The 24,136-nt window shown below is 37.6% G+C and overlaps 1 protein-coding gene across 1 annotated transcript in view; it reads left to right on the forward strand.

Annotated features, from left to right (window-relative positions):
* The window catches only part of LOC136029874 (mini-chromosome maintenance complex-binding protein-like), an 85,751-nt gene that overhangs the window by 29,037 nt on the left and 32,578 nt on the right, over positions 1-24,136 (forward strand). The window contains exons 4-5 of the mRNA XM_065708346.1: positions 7,202-7,468; positions 8,108-8,369. Of these exons, the coding sequence (XP_065564418.1) occupies positions 7,202-7,468; positions 8,108-8,369 (529 nt within the window). The remainder of the gene's footprint in view (positions 1-7,201; positions 7,469-8,107; positions 8,370-24,136) is intronic.

Below are 24,136 nucleotides of genomic sequence, written 5' to 3' on the forward strand. Positions count from 1 at the left end.
CGATATAAACAATGATTTGTTTGTGATATTTTTCGACCAATCTTAGCATCTAATATTATCTTAAGCAGCTTCTTAACTATGATTTTTATTTGATAATAAACCAGAGATGTTGTATGTGTTCGGCTCGTGATTGTTATTAAGCAAAACAAAAAACGAGTTTTTTCCAACTGAAAGTAAGGAACAGCATTAAAACTTAAAACGAACAGAAATTATTATGTATGTAAGGGGGTTGTTCCCTTCTCAGTTCCTCAATCTTTGCGCTAATGTTTGACTTTTTGTTCCAATTATTTAAGGATGACTCCTGACACACAGGACCGTTTAATTAAAATAATTAGCTTTTTACAAATTCAAAATCTGCGAAAATTGCGGATCAAACAATTTGTGGTAACGAACTGTAAGTAAGGAGCATTCCCGCTCAATAAGGAAATTCAACGTTCTAATGCCTTTTTTAAGTGACACAAAATGGAGTGCAATTAGGCCCCTCCCCCGCCACTTCTTTTCTCAAAACTTTAAGTTAGCCATTTTGTTCATCAGAGTTTAAAGGCCCAATAATTATGCCTTAGTGTATAACATAACCCCCCTCCCCCACAGCTCCTGGGGAAAGGTCTTTAAGTTATAAAATCTGCCCATTGTTTACGCATGGTTTTTGTTATTGGGATACATGCATACATTTTCGGGTGGGGTGGAGCAAATTTTTTAAATATAAAAAATGAGTTTTTTTTACTGAAACTTAAAATGAACAAAAATTATTCTGTATGTGAAAGGGGCTGTCCCCTTTTCAACGCCTCGCTCTTTACGCTAAAGTTTGACTCTTTCTCACAGCTCTATTTTTTAAAACTATAAAAAAATATAGCGTAAAGAGTGAGACGTGGCGGAGGGGACAGCCCCTTTCGTATACGGAATAATTTATGTTCATTTTAAGTTTTAATATCGCTCCTTATTTCCAGTAGAAAAAACTTGTTTTTTTTTTTCCTCCAAATGTATACTAAACTGACAATCCGTAGTAATTTTTTTCGGTGTGCAAATTGTGTTGTCTTGAGAAGGTATGGGGGTTGTCTAAGACATAATTTCCAGACCTTTCTGCTACACTGAACGAAATGGCTTTCTCAAAATTTTGATCAAGATGTGTTTTGGTAATTGATGGGCGTGGGGGGAGGGCTTGTTGCCCTTAAATCACTTTTGACTAATAAGAAGGGAACTAGCCCTTTCAGTGTCCAATCGAATGAGCCTTTTTCGGAGTTTCTATGACAGCAAGTGACCGTCTCATAATTCCTATCAGATGCATTACGGGAAAATACGAGGCTTGGAGGGGTGGGGGTTATCCACCCTCCAATCACTCTGAATCTTAAAAAGGGCACTACAACTCCTGATTACCAATCCAAAGAGCCTCCTTCGAAGTTTATACAATAACCCTTTCTGTATATACCTTGTATGCCGCCAGGGCATAACTTACCTTGCCCTGAGGACTGTGGGGGGTTGTCATCCTCAAAGACATAATTTCCGGTCCAATTACTTTGAACGGAATGGCTATTTCAACATTTTTATTGTATGTTTTCGGGGATATGGTGGGCGAGGGAGGGGGGCTAGTTACTCTTCAATCACTTTCGACCATTTAAAAGGGCATTTGTCCTTTCAGTTTTTAATCGAATGAGCTGTTTTCGAAGTTTCTACGACGACAAATGGCCTTCTCAAAATTTCTATCAGCTGCATTTCGGTAATATACGATGTGTGGGGGGGGGGGGGGGTATCCACCCTCCGATCTCTCTGAGTCTTAAAAGAACACTAGAACTTGTGACTACGAATCCAATGAGCCCCCTCCCAAGTTTATACGATCACCCTTTCTGTATTATTAATTATTATTATAAGACACAATATGAATTATTATTATCAAACAGTTCGTGGTAACGAACTGTAGTAAGGAGCGATCCGGCTCAATAGTAACCAAAACTCTAAAAAATTGAATTTTGATATCATTAGCTACATCAAAAGAATCGCATTTTAATGCTGATTTTAAATATATAAGTTTCATCAAGTTTAGTCTTACCCATCAAAAGTTACGAGCCTGAGAAAATTTGCCTTATTTAGGAAAATAGGGGGAAACACCCCCTAAAAGTCGTAGGATCTTAACGAAAATGACACCATCAGATTCAGCGTATCAGAGAACCCTACTGTAGAAGTTTCAAGCTCCTATCTACAAAAATGTGGAATTTTGAATTTTTTGCCAGAAGACAAATCACGGGTGCGTGTTTATTTGTTTGTTTGTTTTTTTGTTTTTTTTCTTTTCCCCAGGGGTCATCGTATCGACCAAGTGGTCCTAGAATGTCGCAAGAGGGCTCATTCTAACGGAAATGAAAAGTTCTAGTGCCCTTTTTAAGTGACCAAAAAAATTGGAGGGCACCTAGGCCCCCTCCCACGCTCATTTTTTGTCCAAAGTCAACAGATCAAAATTTTGAGATAGCCATTTTGTTCTGCATAGTCAAAAACCATAATAACTATGTCTTTGGGAATGACTTACTCCCCCAAAGTCCCTGGGGGTGGGGCTGCAACTTACAAACTTCGACCAGTGTTTACATATAATAATGGTTATTGGGAAGTGTACAGTCGGTTTCAGGGGATTTTTTTTTGGTTTTGGGGGTGGGGTTGAGGGGAGGGGGCTATGTGGGAGGATCTTTCCATGGAGAAATGTGTCATTGGGGAACAGAAATTCAGTGAAAAGGTCGCAGGATTTTCTAAAATTACTATAAAAAAACAATGAAAAAATTAACATGGAAAATTTTTTTTCAATTGAAAGTAAAGAGTAGCATTGAAACTTAAAACGAACAGAGATTATTACGCATGTGAGGGATTCTAAAAATACTTTAGCATAAAGAGCGAGGTATTTAGGAGGAGATAAATACCTCGCTCTTTATGCTATAGTATTTTTAGTAATTTCAACTATTCATTCTACGGCCTTTCTGATTCAGGGGTCATTCTTAAAGAATTGGGACAAAACTTGCGATTTAGTGTAAAGAACGAGGTATTAACGAGGGTACAAGCCCTCTCATATACATAATAAAAATTAAAGAATATAAAAGTTTGTTACGTAAGATAATTCTTAAGTTACGTATATTTTTTACTAATAGAAAAATTCGTTAAAAATAAAAATTTATAGTTGCCTTTTTATGTAACCGAAAAATTGCATGGCAACTAGGCCTCCTTTCCCATCCCTTATTTCTCAAAATCGTCTGATCAAAACTAAGAGAAAGCCATTTAGCCAAAAAAGGAATTAATATGCAAATTTCATTTTAATAATTTATGTGTGGAGAGCCAAAATCAAACATGCATTAATTCAGAAACGTTCAGAAATTAAATAAAAAAAAATAGTTTTTTAAACTGAAAGTAAGGAGCGACATTAAAACTTAAAACGAACAGAAATTACTCCGCATATGAAATGGGTTGTCCCCTCCGCAATCCCTCGCTCTTTACGCTAAAGTTTGACTCTTTGCCACAATTCTGCTTTTTAATACAATTAAAAGCTTTAGCGTAAAGAGCGAGGGATTGTGGAGGGGACAACCCATTTCATATACGGAGTAATTTCTGTTCGTTTTAAGTTTTAATGTCGCTCCTTACTTTCAGTTAAAAAAACTTTTTTTTTTTTATTTAATAAGACACAAAGACAGCGAGTCTAAACAATTTGAGGCCTAGATCTGGAGAATTTCCTAAGCAAATTCTTTCTTCTCTCCACGTTCCCGGAATAGAATTACACTAAATTTCCTCCGTTGAATCCTAGTTGAGAGTCAACTTTTTCCCATCAAGATTGGAAGTGCTCTCTCTTTCCCGATATACGATACAAAACACAAGAATTTCTTTTTCTCTTCTTTTTTTCTCTCTCTTTCAATCGGGAAAGCGGAAGATTTATGGGACGACCAATTAAGCGTGGGGGTCCTTGGCAATATTTTTAGAATAGGTTGTTAAGAGTGAAAATATTATTAATAAAGGGGAAAAGTCCGTTAATCCTTAGTAAGAAGAAAAGTTTATATGATTAACTTATTTTGTCGTTAGATTAGGTATTTTCGCGCTGTATTCTGTTTCTGTGCGTGCTTGTAATTTGTACTGTTGTTTAATTTTCTTGCTTGTGTGTTATTTATTTATATTTTTGTGTGTATATGGCCCTTAGGCTTTTGAAATACACTTATCTATCTATCTATCTATACCTTATATGGCCCCGGGACATAACGTACAACTCTTGCCCTGAAGACAGTGGGGTGGGGGTTGCCATCCTCAAAGACAATTTCCGGACCTTTTAATTACGTTGAACAAAATGGCTATCTCAAAATCTTTATTGGATGTGTTTGAGAAAATGATGGGCGTGGGAGGGGGATTAGTTGCCCTCCAATAACTTTCGACTATTAAAAAGGCCGCTTGCCCTTTCAATTTCCAATCGAATGAGCTGTTTTCAAAGTTTGATCGAATGAGCTGTTTTCAAAATTGAAATCAGTTGCGTTTCGAGAAAATACGAGGGGGGATATCTACCCTCCGATCACTCTGAATCTTAAAAAGAGCACTAGAAATTATAATTACCAATCAAATGAGCCCCCTCCAAAGTTTATATGATTACCTTTTCTATATATACCTTATATGCCCCCAGGGTTTGACTTACAACCCTTGCCTCGAGGGTTCTGGGGGGTTCCCATCCTCAAAGACATAATTTTCGGACCTTTCAATTAAGTTGAACAAAATGACCATCTAAAATTTTTATTGGATGGGTTTGGGGAAATGGTGGACGTGAGAGGGGGGTTAGTTGCCCTCCAATCACTTTCGACTGTTAAGAAAGGCACTAGCCCTTTCAATATCCAATTGGATGAGCTCTTTGAAATTTTAAGACAACAAATGACCATCTAAATATTTCTATCAGATGCATTTCGGGACAATATGAGGTGTGTGGGGTGGGGTTGCCTACCCTCTGATCACTCTGAATCTTAAAAAGAATGCTAGAACTTTTGATTACCAATCCTGTGACCCCCCTCTGAAGTTTTGCCGATCACGCTTTCTATATATACGTTATATGCCACCAGGGTTTTACTTACAACCCTTGCCCTGAGGGGTGTAGGGGTTTGTCAACCTCAAAGACATAATTTCCGGCCCTTTCAACTACGTGGAACAAGATGGCTATCTCAAAATTTGGATTGGATATTTCTGAGGAAATGGAAGGCGTGGGAGGAGGGTTAGTTGGCCTCCAATCACTTTCGAATATTAAAAAGAGCACTAGCCCTTTCAATTTCCAATCGAAAGAGCTCTTTTCGAAGTTTTTATGACAACAAATGGCCATCTGAGAATTTCTATCAAATATATTTTGGGAAAATAGGAGGTGTGGGGGGGCGGTATCCACCCTCTGAATGCTCCAAATTTTAAAAAAGGACACTAGAACATCTGATTTCCAACCCAATGAGTCAATTCCGAAGTTTCTACGATCACACTTTCTTCACAAACTCTGTAGGCCCCAGGGTGTAACTTAAAACCTTTACCCTAAGAGCTTTGGCGGGTCTTCATCCTCAAAGACATAGTTTTGGGACCTTTTAACTACGCTGAACAAAATTTGCATCTCAAAATTTTGATTGGATGTGTTTGGGGAAATGATGGGCGTAAGAGGGGGGTTAGTTTCCCTCTTATCACTTTCGACTATTAAAGGGGCGCTAGCCATTTCGAACCTAATAAACCCTTTTAGAGGTTTCTACGACAACAATTGGCCATCTCAAAATATGTGTCAAATGCATTTCTGGAAAATACGAGGCGTGAGGGGATATCCACCTTCCGACCACTGAATCTTAAAAGAGGGCACTAGAACTTTTGATTGCCCATCCAATGGGCCCCCTTCGAAGTTTACACGATCACCCTTTCTATATAAACCTTAAATGTCTCCAGGGCATAACTTACAACCCTTGCCCTTAGGGCTGTAGGTGGGGGGGGGGTTGTTATCCTCTAAGACGTAATTTCAGGACCTTTCAACTACGTTGAACAAAATGGTTGTCTCAGAATTTCGATTGAATGTGTTTGGGGAAATGTTGGGTGTAAGAGGGGGATTAATTGCCTTCCAATCACTTTCGATTGTGCTGCCTATGATACATTAAATAACATAGGAAATCTAAAGCACTCTAAGTGACACTACTTTTGGAAAATTGATAGGATTTTTCCATTCACTACCCTAGCAAAAGCATGTCGACTTCTTTAATTAGTATTAAGTTAATTTGGTCCATTACATAAGGTTAATTTAAGTTGGTAATATAAGTTACAACATAGTTCATTTGATTCATTTACCAGTTATAGGAAATGATAACCTATCTCTATGTGTACTATTATGCATAAAATTTATTTTGAAACTTCCTTCGTCACGTTCATGTTCAAATCTACATCAACGTTTTTTTTTTTTTACAATGTTTGTAGACTTGAAAAAAACGCATACCAATTTTTACAGTCTGTGTAATGGGGGGTGGATCAAAATTGTTCAGCAAACTTAACATTTTAAGAAGGGACTTACTGTATTTTTTTGTTAGTAATGTCTATTATCTAGCTTGGGTAAGCTCAACCAATGTAAAAATTTTCCACTATTACATGTTATTCTGTAAACCCTGCTGTTTTTGTCAAATATTTTATAGTATTTATTTAGCAATGATGTCGCTGGTAGTTGATTTTCGAAGTCTATTTGAAAGTTTGATTTTGGTAATGCCTCTTAACGGACAGATTTTTTTTACAATTTTTTTTCCTTTATTCTTTTTTCCATATTTCAATAGTATGGTTAATAGTTTTTACAAGATAATATCTACCGGTTAAAATGTGGTTAATATAAAGCAAATCTTTATTTATTAATTTCTTAATTTATATAGTTAATTTCGAAACCTTCTGAAACAGTACAATAATTACCCTTCTTTTTAATCTGAAACGAATGATGCGACAAAACACAAAAATAATGCTTTATGCTAATAATTCATTGGTCTATACTACCCAAAAATACAAATTCTTTTTTTTTTTAAATGAAAATATCGACAATCAGTTCTTGAATTTCTTTTTTTTTTCTCAATTATAAAAACTAATTAGTTCCCCAAATTTTTTGGATGCTCCATTTAGAAGAAAAGATTATAATGAGATGACTGATTTACGTTTAAGAACCTGATTGCCAGTATGATATCGTTTTTCGGAAAAATCCTTAACCACATTCTTTTCCTACATCCAAAACCCATTGCTTTCTGACAAAAACTCTCCTGATGTTCCTGTTGAAAGTCTCTCTGCCTCTGAGGCTCGTTTGTCCAAGCGTTCTTTAGAAGAAGACGATGTAAATATGGAAGACGGAAGTTCAAATGAAGCGAATAAGAGGCTTTGCACATCTCCAACCCCTGCTACAACAGAAAATTCTACGTTGACGCCTACTTTTGATTCGAAGAAGATACTAAATTTTCCAATCCCGAATGAAAGGGGAATCGGCTGTATAGTAAAAGTAAGTTTTTTATGTTTTTTTTCAGTTCCTCTGAGTATTTGTCACAAAAAACTGGTCCAAAAACATAAATCATTTGTAGATGTCTAATTATACGAGCATTGGCTGTATAGTAAAAGCTAGTTTTTACGCCTATTTTATTGTTTTCTTTATCCTTTTTTATATAGTAAGGACTTCCGTAAATAATTACAATAGGAATAGTTTGAACTTGCTAATGAGAAGCCGGAAAAAACAACATAAAATTCTATTACAAAAAGCACCGTCCTAAACGAGTATAATGAAAGTCATAATAATTTTATGATAAGAAGCCAGAAAAATAATATACGAAAAAAACAATATACGTGAAACAAATATAGGTATTGCACCAATTTTCGAATCCTGCAATGGAAAATCAGACTATACTTTGAAGCTTTTGACATCTTAAATTAATAAAGTTAATAGTGACAGAAATTGCAGTCCCTATTAAAGACATACAAATGTCAGATAATAAATGACGATTAAGGTTATTTTTGGCTATTTTGTTTCTACTTATTAAGGCTGTGCTGTCAGTGGTAATAGCGAGTTTAATTCCTCTTGGGCCCATGTTGATGTGCCAAAGTCTCCTCTTATGTCAATTTCTCATACTCTCTGTTTTTATACTAGGTATATGATGAGAGTGAACATTTTTCGCTCAATGATATTGTCAGTTTTGTTGGCATCCTTTCCTTGGCTCCATCCCTTGCTGTTGTTCCTAGGAGTACGTCTGAAACGGAGGAAGGAATGGAAGATATTTTTCTAGAAGAGCAAGTGGCCAGAAATCCGTCTCCTTCACTTGTGCCTCGTTTACATGTCATTTCGGCTACCAAAGTATCTCATTGCAACGCACTACTCCCCCAAGCCATGTCACAGTCTTCTCATCCCAATGGTAAGTTTGTGCACCCTTAATGATTCGTTTTATTCTCAAAAAAAAACAGGACGTTTTAATGATTATCGTTGGCTGATAGTGGCCCAGTGTAACTAGGAAAAGACAAAATGTTGACATACATTGATTTTATTTATTTATAAAATCTCCCTGCAAACTTATGCACTTGAAGCAACAACGCTCAGGGACTTGTCTCTCTTGTTGGTTGGTGTGTTAGCCCAAGCTAGGTTTTAGTTGTCAGGTTTTGGCCGGTTCACTATTCCTACCTTTCCTTTTCGCCTTTCCACCTGTCAGCTTTGGGCCGGCTCACCTGGGCCGGTTCACCTTTCCCACTCCACTTTTCCCAGTTGTCCATGGTCTTGCATCTGTAATGTTGGATTGAGGTTCTACTTTTCACAGACAACGCTCTAGTGTTGTTTTAGTAAAGATTACATGCATGTAATGTATTATCCATTTCTTGCTTTTTGTTCTGTGGCCTCTTTGTATGAAAGGGTTGCTCTTAAAATAGGGAGGGGGGATAATTTGCTTAAAAATTTGAACTTTGAATGCTTTTTTTAGAGTCAAAAGCAATTGAAGGAAAAAACAGGAAACAAATATTTGTTTCTCAAAAACGGCCAAAAATTTGTTATCCCCGAATGGCTTGAAACCTACACTGGTAAGCTCCTTGGCTAGTAGAACTTTAATGTACAAAATGAAATTCGATTGGGACACGGGTCCCCAGAAAGTAGGAAGAGATTTTTCTTCTGATTTGCTTAAAACTTAAATGCTTTTATAAAAATATAAATATGTTTTAAATGTTTTTATATATTAAAATCCTTGAGACAAATGAACTCCAATTCTAAAAAAGAAAGTTGCCAGAAATACTGGTTCTCATGAAAATTAGGCCTAAAAAGGCAAAAATTGTTGTTTTTTCGTAACAGATTGAAACGTGCTCATCTGCACCCCATTAGGTTTAAGTTTAACGTTTTACTTCCTCCCTTGAAGCTCTACCTCCCTTTGATCCGTTTCACTCAGAATCATTTGAGTGATAGATCGATGAAAACAAAAGGAACGTAAAGAAAGTGTAGAAAGCATTAAAATATGAACTAAGAGGTGTGAAGTGCAGGCCATGGATAAAATTGCAGAGGATCCGGAAGATACAGCTTGACGGCATAATAGTGAAATATTGTACTGGCATGCTAATAAATTGAGAGGGAGTAGTCAATCCGGACTTGTCCCAGTTAAAGACAGGAATGGGACCATGATTAGTCATAAGGAAAGAGTTAAAGAGAGATGGATAGAATATTTTGAGAATGTGCTAAAGCGAGATAGATTTGCAGGAAAATATATAGAGGAAAATGAAAAAGTCTGTGATAACTTGGATGTGAAAGAAGATTTGTTTTCTGGAGGATTACAAAACAATGAGGCTCCATGTACTGATAGTGTGGTAAATGAGCTGCTTAAAATAGCGGCTTTGAGGTTAGAAATAATTTACTGAAGATTATGAATATGATTTTTGAAAAAAAGGAAGTACCTAGCAATCTTAGAAAACCCTTAATTAAACCACCGTATATGAAAGGAGATAAGAGTGAATGTGGTAATTATGTAGGCATTAGTCTGGTGTCTGTAGGTAGCAGATTATTTAGTAATATGATACTTTTTAGAGTGAGAGATGCTGTAGACAAAGTTATAAGAGAAGAACAGTGCTGTTTTAGGAAAGGTAGAGGATGTGTCGACCAAATTTTCGCTTTTAGGTTAATAATTGAGAAGTGCCTGAGTCATCAAACACCTTTGGTGTTCAGTTTTATAGACTATGAACAAACGTTCGATTCTGTTGATAGAAGAGCTTTAGCGAAAGTCTTATCCTTGTATGATATACCAGACAAATACATTAAAGTGATTAGTGCTATTTACGAGAAAAACACGGCTGTGGCTAAGGTAGGAAATGAGGTTAGTAGCTGGTTTTGTATTAAATCAGGAGTTAAGCAGAGTTGTGTTTTACACCCCTTTATATGAATCATTTTGATGGACTTTGTCTCAAGGAATGGCAATGGGAGAACACAGTACCCTATGGGAAGGAAAAACTCTCCTGGACTTAGATTATGCTGATGATTTAAGCATCCTAGATAGTGTGAGCAAAATGAATGAACTTTTGGAGATTTTGCGAGTTCAGGGTGCTAGAATAGTTTTAAAAATTAATGTTAAGAAGACTAAATCACTAAGGCTAGGAATTAGTGAAGATGAAAAGGGGATGATGGCTATCGAAAAGACTGATCAGGTGGACAGTTTCACTTACCTTAGCAGTATTATTAGTAAAGACGGCGGGAGCAGTGAAGATTTTAAAATTACAATTGCCAAGGCTCAGAGTTTTTTGAGAGTTAAAAAAACTTTGTCAATGGTCAAATATGGCTCTTAATCATGGGCGCTCCGAAAAACGGATAAAGATTTGGTAATTTAGAGGAAATGGGAACTTCCTGGGAGGATGTGAAGAGGGAGGCTTTAAATAGATCGGGATGGAGGAGGAGTGTGCGTGGCTGTATTGGCCATGGGTGGCTTGGTGCTAAGGTGAGTTTTTAGTAGTAGTAGTTAATATGTTTCTATGAACTCCTGTCACCCTGCTGGAGGACACACTGCTTCTTACTTGGTCCCTATCATCCTTCAGCCGTAAAATGAAGACTAAGCCTCCAAGTGTTTCTTTCATTATATCCCTTGGCAGTGGGATCGAGTAAATAATACAACCGCTCAAATAACATCTGTCAAACTACTCTGTGACAGTTCAAATATGGCTCTTAATCATGGGCGCTCCAAAAAACGGATAAAGATTTGCTAGATTTTTTCTAGAGAAATTGAGCACGGCTTGTTCTGGGAACCCGGCTGACTGACCGTGTTTCAAACAGTAGGCTGTCTGAAAAGTGTGGTTCAATCACGCTTTCTAGGGCTATAATGATATAAAGGTTTAGTTGGATAGAGCAGGTTCTGTGGATGAAGGATGACGATTGCCGAAGATTGTCCTTTTCGGCCAACCGTCTAGGGCTAAACGGAAAGCGGTTCGTCAGTGGTCGGGGTGGGAGCATGTCACAAAGAAAAATTTAAAGGAAATGAGAGCTTTCTGGGAGGATGTGAAGAGGGAGGCTTTGAATAGATTGGGATGGAGGACGAGCGTGCGAGGCTGTGTTGGCAGTGGGATCGAGTTAATAATACAACGCTCACTCGACATCTGTCAAACTACCTTTTGACAGTTCTTTCGGAGATGGTGTAAAGCTTAATCCTCAAAATGTTGTGCTATTTTATCCAAGAGAGCTATTTTAAAGTTTTTGCTATGTATAACAGTAAAATAACTTGAAAGGCCCTTTAATTTTGTTACCTGAGCCTCGGCTCTATGTCGAGTCTGCCCGTAATAATAATGATAGCATCTGAATATGCCGTTAATTGTTATTGTCCAGGTTCTTTTTTCACAAAAATAAAATATACACAAAACAATCCTCCCAATTGTTTAAAGTTCGTTCTGATATTTTAATTACAGTCAAATGGACATATAAAAAGCTAATTGAAATTATAGTTGGTAGCGCAATCCTTTGATTTAAACCAAAGTTTCTGCATAATTCTAACAAACACAAAAAGTGAAGAAATAGTAAAAAAAACCTTTGCTGAGTATACACAAGTTACTGTTTAAGGTAAGTCAAACTAATTTACTATCATTCAAATATTACTAGCCCTATAATGTTGTTTTCTGCTATACTTTGCAATTCACAAAGAGGTTGAAAAATTAATCTATAATCACTCAGGAGATTCGGTAAAAAAAATCAAATAGTCAAACTTCATGAAAATTCTAAACTATCAGGATAATGGAAGGGTTCTTCTAAGACAATTCATTATGGAAAATTACAGGAATTAAAAAAGCTGGGTCTTTCAGATTGGTTTCAAACCTTAGTTTGATACAGAGGCTATTAGTTCACCAAAAGATCAAGACAGTCTTGGTCATGCTAAGCGTCATAATAAAATTCCATCGTTATCTATTTTACCATCAGATGCAGTCATTAAAGGTAAAAATAATGGCTTGAAAAGGAATTTCGATTGTTAGAACGAGTGTTAACTACGGAGCGTCTTGAACTTCAATCCTTCCTCTCGGGAGGAGAATTTATAGTTGCTGTACATGAGCGACTGTTATTAAAGGATGTATTTTTAGGTCTAACGATATTATATATCTGGATATTGAAGATATGCCGTTTAACAGCATGGATGCTTATAGTGTCTTTTGATCCTGTTTAACATCCTCCGTAGAATTCCTTGAAAGTTATAATTTAATACCCGCAGTTTTTCCTGAGATCAATTCAGATAAGCCTGGAAACTCCCCTTTGACAACTTGGATAGATCTAGTGTCTTTTTACTTAGTGCAGCATCCCCTTTAACATTCCCTGTAATCTTTCACTTAATACCCTTAACCATTCGTGAGATATTGCAGATGATCTCTTTTGACATAAATTTAACTTCTTCATTTGTACAGGGTGATTGACTTTCACTCACTGATTTTTCTCGATTTCTTCCCGGCTGGATGGTTTTAATATCAACATTCATACATGGTGATTGACTTTCGTTTCCTAGGATAGGAGGGCTTGATTCTCGCCGTATTCCACAAAAAATAAAACAATATTCTACTGAATCTCTTGGGCTTTTGTTTTCTCTATTTTAAATCTGTTAATTTTCTGTAAAATCCTGCTGTATCTCAGCTTTGTAATCTGGGATCTGGGGTTCGAACCCAGGTGTAGCAACAAGCTGCAGGGCCGACACAAGGACCTTGGTAGTGAAGAAGTGTCCTTAATCCGATGCAATGCAAAAGAATACCCTGCTATATTTTCACCTTAGCATGTACGTTACATTACCTGTAGTGGCACAGTGAATTGATGCTCTGCTTGGTAATTAGAGACCTGGAGTTTGATTTCAGCTGCCACATCGTGGGGCAACAGAATAGCTACATGTCCAAGAAGATCCTGGCATTGAACATCGATTCCACGCCTTATGCGCCATCAATGACTCTGCAGAATCTTTATCTTTTATTCTTATTTCAGAACATACTGATATGCCTTTGATGCTTGGTTATAGTCCCAAGCTCGAGTTGCTCTATCTTATCATATCAAAAACACGATCTTGCTTGAGATTAAACAAAAAAAAAAAAGTTTTTTTTTAAAGTGACAGTAGGGAGCGACACTAAAACTTAAAATGAACAGAAATTACTCCATATACAGGGTGACCCAAAAAGATTCGTACCTATGAAAATTTCAATTATGGTTTTGATTAAAAAGCTATTTATTTCAAATTACGACCACACATTATTCAGTTTATGGAAGACCATTCACCAGAGTTTCAGCTATTTCTATCAATTTTTAGTCAATTTATGGCTTTCCCAAGATGTGCTCCAAAGGTCCACCATTTCGTTGCAAGCAAACCTGTACTCGTCTGGCAAAGTTTTGAATCACTTTTCTACATTCCTCTTTCGGGATGGCTCTTATTTTCGCTGTGATGGCAGTTTTAAGTTCTTCAATTGTTTGTGGATTTCCCTGGTATACATTGTCTTTGAGGAAACCCCACAGATAAAAATCTGGGGAGTTAAGATCTGGGGAGTGCGGGGCCCATTCCACATCGCATCTTCTGCTAATGAGTCTCTCTTCAAACCTCTGCCTCAACCAATAAATAGTTTGGTTGGCTGTATGAGGTGTGGCCCCGTCTTGCTGAAACCATTGTGAAGCTCTCACAACCCCTCCCCGGCGTCCCAGCGATGCCCAGTACTTGTTCAGAACAGCTATGTAGCGCTCCTTGTTGACTGTCTGGGATCGGCCGTTATCATCTTCGAACCAAAAAGGCCGATAATCCCGTGCTTGCTCATGGGCACCCAGGCAGTGCATTTAACGGAATGAAGCGGCCTCTGAAGCACTTCTTCTGGAACCTTCGAACCCCAAAATATATTGTTTTTGCTATTGACATGCCCGGAAAGCAAAAAATGGGCTTCATCCGAGAACCAAACGTTCTCAAGAAAGTTTTCATCATTTTCAAGCACATTACTGAACCGTTCACAAATATATTTGCGACGCTTCTCACTCAGTCAAAAAGTTTCATAGAGAAGGCTCTGAAACTTTACTCGTTTGCAGTCAGGATGAATGTGAGGTGAAATATTATGTATCGGTGTATATATTTTATTTTGTGCTTTATACCATCTAAGTTCGCCTCGCATCATTTTTATACTTTTTTAATTCTAAAAAGATAAAAAATCTATTAATAAATCAGATGACAAATAAAATATGCATTTTTTTGTTTAATAATGTAATTAGGTAAAAGAGAAAAAAAAAGAGAAGTCTGGTGATCGTTAGGGGTCAAAGATTGCTTCTTTTTGGCATATATTTTCTAGAGATTCTGAAAATAGAAAAATATTTTCTAGACATATAGAGAAATCAGTGCATTGCCTATAATAAGGAGCCATAAGGCTTCTTCCATAAGGAGCCATAAGACAGGATGGCTTGCTCCCAAACCCCCATTGCACTTCCTGGCTGAAGGACCAAGAAAAGAAGATCAGCACCGCCGGTACGGACTGTAAAGTCTAATGCCGTATCCTTTACCTTTTTTTTTATAAGGGTTCAATGTATTGTTTAATTATTCTTTCCCAGGGCCACTTCATATGGAAGGGGCAGTCGTAAAGGCTTTGAAAGGGACTCATTGAATGGAAATTGAAAATTCTAGTGCCCTTTTTCAGAGTCAAAAGTGATGGCAGGGCAACCAGCCCCCTCCAACGCCCTTTTTAGCTACCTTCCCCCCAAAAACATCAGACCAAATTTTAAGATAGCCATTTTGTTAAACATACTCTAAAGGTCAAATAACTATGTCTCCGGGGATGACATAACCCCTCACAACCCTTTGAGCATGAGCTCTAAGTCATGCAAGTTGCCCATTATTTACAGACCGGATTTGTTTTTAGGAAAGGGAGTACATTTGATATCAGCTGAAAAAAAAATCAAAACACACTATGTGTAAACTGATGGTCAAAAGGGCATATCTGCAATTCCTCAGCTGGGTATACAAAGTTGAAACTTTCAGGTGGTTTAGAGGGGTATGTTGAAAAGTGCTTGGAGGGCAACGAGTTCTCCTAGGCCCATTTTAGCTGTCCCCTCCCATTGACATCCGATCAAACTTACAGATAGTTATTTTTTCAAAATAGTCTAAAGGTGTAATAACCATGCCTCGCGGAATAACATACCCCATAGCCCATGGGGCAAGGGCTGTAAGCTATGCAAGTTTTATTATTTTTGATGGGTTTTATTTTAGGAAAGGATGTATGTTTGATCCAAAGTCTCCAAAAGTGCTTAGAGTATGAAGGTAGAACTTGCATGAAATGCTAGGGGGATGTTGAAAAAAAAAACACACTATTTGCATGCTGGTTGTCAAACGAGCTTATCAGAAATATCTTAAGAACGAATGAGGGTAATTAGTTGAAACTTTCGATCCGTATTAAGAGGGTTACTGCTACTATTAGTACTACTGCTACTGCTACTGTTAGTGCTGCAGCTGCTAATACTACTATTACTATTGGAGTAAATACTATATTTGTAACAGGACAAGTATACGCTGGTTGTTCCAGTGCTGCAAGCACTGCAGCTGCAAGTACTGCAAGTTTTATTATTTTTGATGGGTTTTATTTTAGGAAAGGAGGTATGTTTGATCCAAAGTCTCCAAAAGTGCTTAGAGTATGAAGGTAGAACTTGCATGAAATGTTAGGGGGATGTTGAAAGAAAAATAAAAACACACTATTTGCATGCTGGTTGTCAAACGAGCTTATCAGAAATATCTTAAGAACGAATGAGGGTAATTAGTTGAAACTTTCGATCCGTGTTAAGAGGGGGGGGGGGGTGAAATATCGTCGGAGGGTAATCATTCCTCTCTTTCTCTTTTTACATGTCCCCTCGTTTACTCTGATCGAAATTTGAAATCGCAATTTTGTTAATAATAGTCTAAAGGTCTAATAACTATGTCTCAAGGGATGCCATACCCCCACAGCCCCCGGAGCAAGAGTTATAAGCTCTACAATTTGCCTACTGTTTACATCCAGGATAGAGTTATACTACTGTTACATCCAGGATATATCATTGGGAAAGGTGGGGATGTTGAATTCTGGGTTTGCTCATAAAGGCAATGGGTATCAGGGTGAAACTTCAGGAAATTTTGAGGAGGATTTCGCACTAAATGCATAAAGACCATGAATATCCAGGTTATCAAAAGGGTGTATCTGCAATATCTCAGGAACGAACGAGAACATGATTTATAAACTTTCAGCGCATGCTAATATGAATGTTGGTAAGGTATTGGAGGGTGGCCAGCCCTCATCCATCTCGGTTTTTCAAGATGCCCCCCCCCCCCCAAAAAAAAAAACTTGTTGAAACATTTGTCGAGGATAGTCAAAAGCACAATAGCTGTTTTTACGGTGATGACATGACCCCACAAGGCCACAACCACCAGGGTAAGGGTTGTAATATTTTCAGTTTGTCCATTGTTTGTATTTATGATTTAGTTCAGGGAAATAGGGAATGTTTAATCCTGGGTTGGGCCGAAAAGGCCAAGGATATTATGGTGAAACTTCAGGGAATGTTGAGCTAAATCAAAAGATACCATGTGTACCCAGGTTATGAAAAGGCGTATTTGTATTATCTTAGCAGCGAATAAGAGTATTGATTGGAAACTTTTAAGGCTACTACTACTATTACTGCGACTGTTACATCAACTATCTGTGGCTAACATTGTGACTACTTGCAACTGTGAATTATTGTTGCGACTTTGCTTGTGACTGCGACCATTTGTGACTACCACTGTTACTACTTGCGACTGCGACTGTTGCTGCGACTACTTGAGACTGTGATTGCTATTACTTGTAACCGTGGCTACTTTTGACTGTTACTAACTACGGTTGCAACTATTTTTGACTACTTTAGACTGCAATGCTACTGCGCCTCTGACTGTGACTGCGACTATTTGTGGCTGCGGTTACGACTACTTGCGACTGCGATTGTTATTCTGACTTCGTCTACGACTACGACTATTTGTGATTACCACTGTAATTACTGGTGACTGCGACTGTTAGTGCGATTAATTGGGCCTTTGATTGTGGGTACTTGTCACAGTGACCACTTGTTACTGCACTCTAACTAATTGCGATTTCACCACTATTACTACTTCGATTTTAACTGTGACTGCAACAACTACTGCTCCTGCTAGTACCACTGCTACTACACTACTTCTAATACTATCGAAATGAATCAAAAGAGTTTTAGTGCATGTGGGCTTATCTGCAATAACTCAAGAATGGCTAAGAATATTAAAGTTAAAATTTCAGAGAAGATTGAGTACGTTGAGATCAAGACCCTATATGCATATAAGCTCAAAAGGCTATAGTTGTAATATATCATGAACTGCTGTGAGTGTCAAGTTTAAACTTTCAGAGAATGCTGAGGTGAGTGTTGCGTTAAGTCAATAAAACTCTAAGTGAATCCAGGCGGTCCAAATAGTGTATCTGGCCGTACCTCTATTGATAATCGGTATTAAGTTGAAACTTTCAGGGACTGCTAAGGAGGATTTTACACTAAGTTAAAATACACTATGCGCTACTAGGTCGTGGAAATGGCATATTTTCAATATCTTAAGAACAGTTTAGGATTATTAAACTTTTAGGGAATGCTAAACTTTAAGACACCCTGGTTGTCAAAGGGGTGTATCTGCAATATCTCAGGAGCTGCTAAGATTGTAAAATCGGAACTTTCGTGAAATATCTATTTAAATGTTGAAATAAATTAAAAGACACTACGTGTATACTAATCGTCAAAAGGGCGTATCTGCAATATCCCAGGAAAGGCTAATTGAAAGACGTATTTCAACGTATTTAGTTGAAAGACGCAAGGAATGTTGTAGGGGATGTTGAATTAAGCTAAAAAATTCTATGAACATCCAAGTTTTCAAAATGGTGTGTACAATATCTCAGAAACGGCAACGATATTAAGTCAAAATTTTAGGGAATGCAGAGGGGATATTCAAATAAGTATAAAACTCTATTTGCATCTAGGTTGTCAAAAGGGTGTGTGAAGTATTTCGAGAATGGCTAGGGCATAAGGTTTTAACCTACAAGAAATTTTGAGAGGGATGTTGAACTTAACCAGAAGACATTGTACTCATACACTTTAACAGAGTGACATTTTTTCCACACCTTACCTTACAAATAGTCACGTCAAAGTCACAAATAAAAGAGTTTAAAGAGTTTCGATTATAATATCTATAATTACTGTTGAATCAAAATTCTGCTTCAAAAACCGTTCCAAACCTTGGTATCAAATTAAGCAAAATTTATATAATAACTATATTAAATGCAATCAGAGACAGAGCTCAAATCACTTTATGAAACTTAAACTTTAAATTAGAATCTGATGCTTTAATTATTAAGCCAAAAACTGGAAAAATCTTCATTATATTAACGAATGATAAAAATTGCAATAAAAACGAAAAGAAATTAAATAAAAAAAATTCCCGAAAAAGAAGGTTTTTTAAAAAAAAGTAAAGAACCATATTAAAACTCGAGACGAACAGAAATGAAGTTTTATCAAAATTGGGAGAAAATATAAGGAGAATACGTTCCCATTCATATGGTTTGTATGGGAAGGATATTTGGGAAGTTTGGGATAGTTATATAGTTTAGGGAGAATACATACAGTTTTCAAGAAAATGCAAATGACACAATCCTTAAGAAGGTTTACGGTTAAGAGAGAGTGCTCGCAACTCTTGTTTTTAGTTTTTTTCTGTTCGTTTTAACTTTGAGTTGAGTATTCATTTTAATTTTTACTCGTTTAGGGTTTGATTATTCATCTCTTAGTATATGCTAACTTTTTGTATGATGTTAATATTTATTTTAATTTTTTCATTTTTTCTTTTTAATTTATTTTAAGCTCTGATATGGATCTTTACTTTGAAAAACGTTTTTTTGGAAAGCATACAGAGCCAAACAGTACGTTATGTTTGACTCTTTGAGAACAAAGCATTGTTCTGATAGCATAGAGCACTATTTTTCGTTGGGAATGTCAACGGCAGAAAAACAGACATCGGATTGTGGTCCGAATGTCATCGGATTTTCTCTTCGGTTTCGTGCCTGTAATGGTCGATCAAGGATGTGTCCATTGTGATAAAATGGCATAAAAAATGTGACGCTTTCAACTCTTTTAGAGTCAGACATTGTTCCAATGTCATAGAACATGTCAATTTATGATTGAGATCGTCATTGGTAGCGCCCCTTCCCCTATAAAAAAAGGAAGTATGAAAAACCATATTGGAATCCCATCTAGTCATTATAGAAGTGCAAGGTTATAAGTGAACTAAATTTATTTCGGTGTCCCCTGTGATGGTAGAATTGTTAGCTTGAGTCACTTGATAAGATACCCAATTTAAAACGGATATCATTGGTGAGCTGGTAAAACTTTTGTGAATTAAATGATCTAGTTAACTAAATACGTTAATATTTTATGTGCTGATTATAGTACCAAACTTTGTAGTGACCACAGTTGTGCGCACGATATGATCGGCCAGTGCGATCTTGGTGAATTAAGTAATGATGTAATGTATTTAATTGACGTCTAAGCTAAGCGTGCCGCAGTCGTAGGTAGATCACGGTTGCTGGATCGGTTATGTACACGAATATACATGAACTCCACCTTACAGGACTAAATGTGGCCATATTGACCATGTTCTTGTTCGAAAGAAGGGCCGCTAAAAGTTAGTTTGCTATACGAACAAGAAGAGTAATCGGTGTATTACAAATGACTACTGAAAACTCATGCACGGCAAGAAGGGAATGAAGATCCAGCTGAAACGCTGTGTTTGTATTGTCACCCATCACTGTAAAATCACCTCGTGGCCCAGTATAAACAAACCTACAATGCCGTAAATCGGTCCTCAAGAAATTATAGACGTTGGTTTTTGGATTTGAAGGCAGCCGTGGCTGAGGCAGATTCCAGTAAAGGTGACTGTAGAGTAGTGCATCGAATCATGAAGGAGATCACTGGTGATTTCCTGAAGTCTGCATTTGCTGTTGAAAGCGAAATGGGTGGAGTATTTATGGGGAAGAAAGATATTGATGGAGAGAAGGCTTTTGCGGGGTACTGAGTTTTCATCCACTTTGGAATCTTATAGAGCCTCTATCCAGAATGTCACTCTTCTAACTGTTTATCAAGGCCTAACCTATTGACCTGCTGAAAGTGAAAAATGTACTATGAAAGCTGAAGAACGGAAAAACTGCCATACTTGATGGCCTGCAACCTGAAATATTGAAGTATAGTACCCTTGTCTTTGCGAAACTTCTGCACGAAGTCTTGAATCAGATTTCAGAACCTGAATCTCCCCATAAATTAGTTGATAGGGGTCATTGTTAAACTTTTTATGAAAGATTAAGCCATATACTACAATGATTGGTGAAATGTCACCCTGCAGTCCATAGAAAGTAGTCATTTGTTTTCCTTTATCAAATACTCTAGAATAATATTCAGTCGAGAATTGACGAGACCATTACAGACGAACAACGTGTCGTTTGACCAGGCAGATCATGTGCTGATCTGATATTCAATTTAAAAATACTAATTGAATATTTGAAAGAATGACAGACTGGAATATTAATAGCATTTATTGGCTTCTTAAAAGCTTCCGAATCTGTTCATAGGCAACCGCTATGGAGAATACTATGAAACTATGGCCATTTAGACATGATTATTAGTATTATTGTTACTTTATATAATGACCAGCTGGGCGGTGTGCGAACCGACTATGGTAACCTCATGGAATTGTTCCAGGTCCATTTCGGTGTACAAGGTTTTTTCCATCTCCTGTACTCCTCACGACTTTCAATAACTGCATGCTTCGGACGTGTCACTTTGTTAGAAGAATTCAGTTGAATGTGACCATTTGATGGGGATATTGCTGATGTTGCGCTCCTTTCTCTTCTAAGAGAAGACCGACAGCAGGACAGTATCAATTCAGAGTTCAAAGTGTCAACATCTAAATTGGATATTGCATGGACATTATTAATTCAGTAAGTTTTTTGTGAAGAAAATCAAAATTTCGCAATAGGGATTATAGTGACGCATAAATATGAATCAGTCGTGCTCTTTGACCAGTTTGACTGGTTTTTCCCAGTAAAGGATAATGGATAACAGAGAGTATGTGCATTGCCCGGTAATGAACTTTTTGCAAAACAACTGGGAAGAAGGTATTGAAGAAACTACTATTATTCAACACGCAATAGACTTTTTTGAATGCGGTGTTATTGCTGATGCGAAAAGCGAATTTTGGGCGAAGGTTGCGCCTAATGATAATTGCCCCCGGCGCATCGGTGCGAAAGCTTCTGCGAACAATGTGAAAGATATTCTTGATTTTATTAAGAAACTGGACTCTGAGGAGGTATCAACTCCGATTTATGTGATCAAGTCTCCAACCGAGGTCCCGGTTTTGCCCGCAGTTGCGTATTCTAGGCTGTCAACAAAGGTGAATCGTGTGGAACAACTACTCAAGGTTGTTGCCACCAAGCTGGATGCTTATGAACTGAATTACCCGCAACTGCCGAAACCTGCAATTCCCGACTCGCATGCTACTATTGTTGTGTCGAACCTTCCATCTACCCTTTCGGACCCAATAAAACGTAAAGATCTGATAGATCAGATTGATGGACACGAATCAATTACTAGTATTCGCCCCGTTCGTGACAAACTGTTTATCAATATAGATAAGTCAGTTGCTGAAGATTTCCGCTTATCGGTGACTGGTGCGTTTACTGGCTCTTCTGCGAAAGTTCTAACCAAGAAGTTTTACGGACTCCTGAAGGGAATCCCGCCTGATTTTGAACTGTCCCACCTGATATCGTGCCCTGGTGTTTCTGGTGCCTCTAGGCTAGGGAAATCGCTTGCAGTAAAACTTGAATTCTCTGATGCAACATCAAGAGTCGAAGCATTTAGATATGGTCTCAAAGTTGGATACGAAATCCTAAGTGTTTATGAGTTCAAAGCGATTCCCCGGTGCTGTAACAATTGCCGATCCCCTGACCATCTCCAGTCGTCTTGTCCCAGTGTTACACCGAAATCTGCGCGATGTGCCGGTCCTCATGTTTCAGATAGAGACTCACCTTGCAATTTGTCACCTAAGTGCGCAAACTGTAGAGGTGATCATGTTTCGTTAAGCCTCACTTGCCCTAAATTGAAAGCAATTGTCAGTCGCAAGTTACCGAAAACAAACTAATGTCTGAATCAGTATCACTCGTGTCCTTCAATATTAATGGGACGAAAAACAAGGACCTGACCATTGATGAACTGTACAGTAAGTTTGACATTGTATGCTTTCAGGAACATCTTTTGATCGCAACGAGTGTTAATTTCCTGCGCCGCAGTTCCGCCCACTTTGTTTTCACAACAAATGCTAAATCTACTTTTGGAAGGCCTTCAGGGGGTTTAGCATGTATTATAAAACAAAAGCTCAGCTTTCTGTCTCCGTCATGCTATTTCTCTGATGAACATTTATTGGCTATAAGACTTGGTAAAACCGTATTGATAAACACTTACCTGCCTCACGATGGGAAGAATATGACATCGCTTAATAAATTCTCCAAAGCATGCTCTAGTTTGAAAACTCTCCTTCAAAGTATAAGCAAAAATGGGTACGAATTTATTATTATTGGAGATATGAACACTGATGTAAAACGTGATTCTGCTCGTACTGTGAACCTACTTGATTGTCTCCCTGATTACAGAATAATTGCGAAGGATCTACCTTTCTCGTATGTGCATAATTCCGGCAGCTTATCGGATATTGATCACGTGATTTGTTCCCCATTCATTACATCTTCAACAGTGCATGTCCACGAAGATGAGCAAGATATTGATCACCTTCCTTTATCGCTATGCTTTTCGATTAGAAAAGATAGTACTGACCAGGCTTGTGCTCCTGCCTCTAAATGGTTTGTGCGGAGTAATTGGAAAAATGTTAATATGCCATTATATATTTCAACCCTGGTCATTCTCCTTGGTTCTTTACGTGTACCTTTTCATCTACTCCAGCTGAGTGTTAGTCCTACTAAAAGTAATTATGATCTGAATCATTATTACAACCAAATCGTGTGGTGTTTAAAACGGTCCCTCAGGAGCGAGTGAGGAAAGGCACAAGGAAACCAATCTGGTCGTGTGACCCTGAGCTGAAAAGTGTGAAAAATAAAGCCAAATTGTGGCTGCGTATATGGGTTGCTAACAGTCGACCATTAGCTGGGAATGTGTTTGAAATAAAACAAAAAACTAAGCGTGAGTTTAAGAAATGTCTGCGATCGAGCCGTTACAAAGGGTTAGAATATCCTACCAATAAGAAAGAATGGGACAAAGTGATTAATTCAGCTAATTTAAATAACTCGGCAAATCCTAATTGCCCCATTACGCCTTCCGCATGGTCTGACCACTATTCAGTTATATTTTCCAAAGTGAATTATGCAGTGCACGCGCTTTATTCGAAACTGCTTGATTCGGTTCTCCCGCCTTCCCTGACTCAGGCACAAGTTATTCCCGTTTCAGTTGACGCTTTAATTGCATCTGTTAAGAAATTGAAATCAAGTTCTCTTGATATTGACGGTATCAGTGCTTGTCATCTAAAAATAAATTGCCCGTCTTTGTTTTTCCATTTACAGTTGTTTTTCCAAATGTGCCTTTGTTGTTCCCTTGTTCCTGACAGCTTTTTGTGTGGAACTGTCACTT

Source organism: Artemia franciscana, chromosome 1 (assembly GCF_032884065.1).
Source record: "Artemia franciscana chromosome 1, ASM3288406v1, whole genome shotgun sequence".
Classification (NCBI taxonomy): domain Eukaryota; kingdom Metazoa; phylum Arthropoda; class Branchiopoda; order Anostraca; family Artemiidae; genus Artemia; species Artemia franciscana.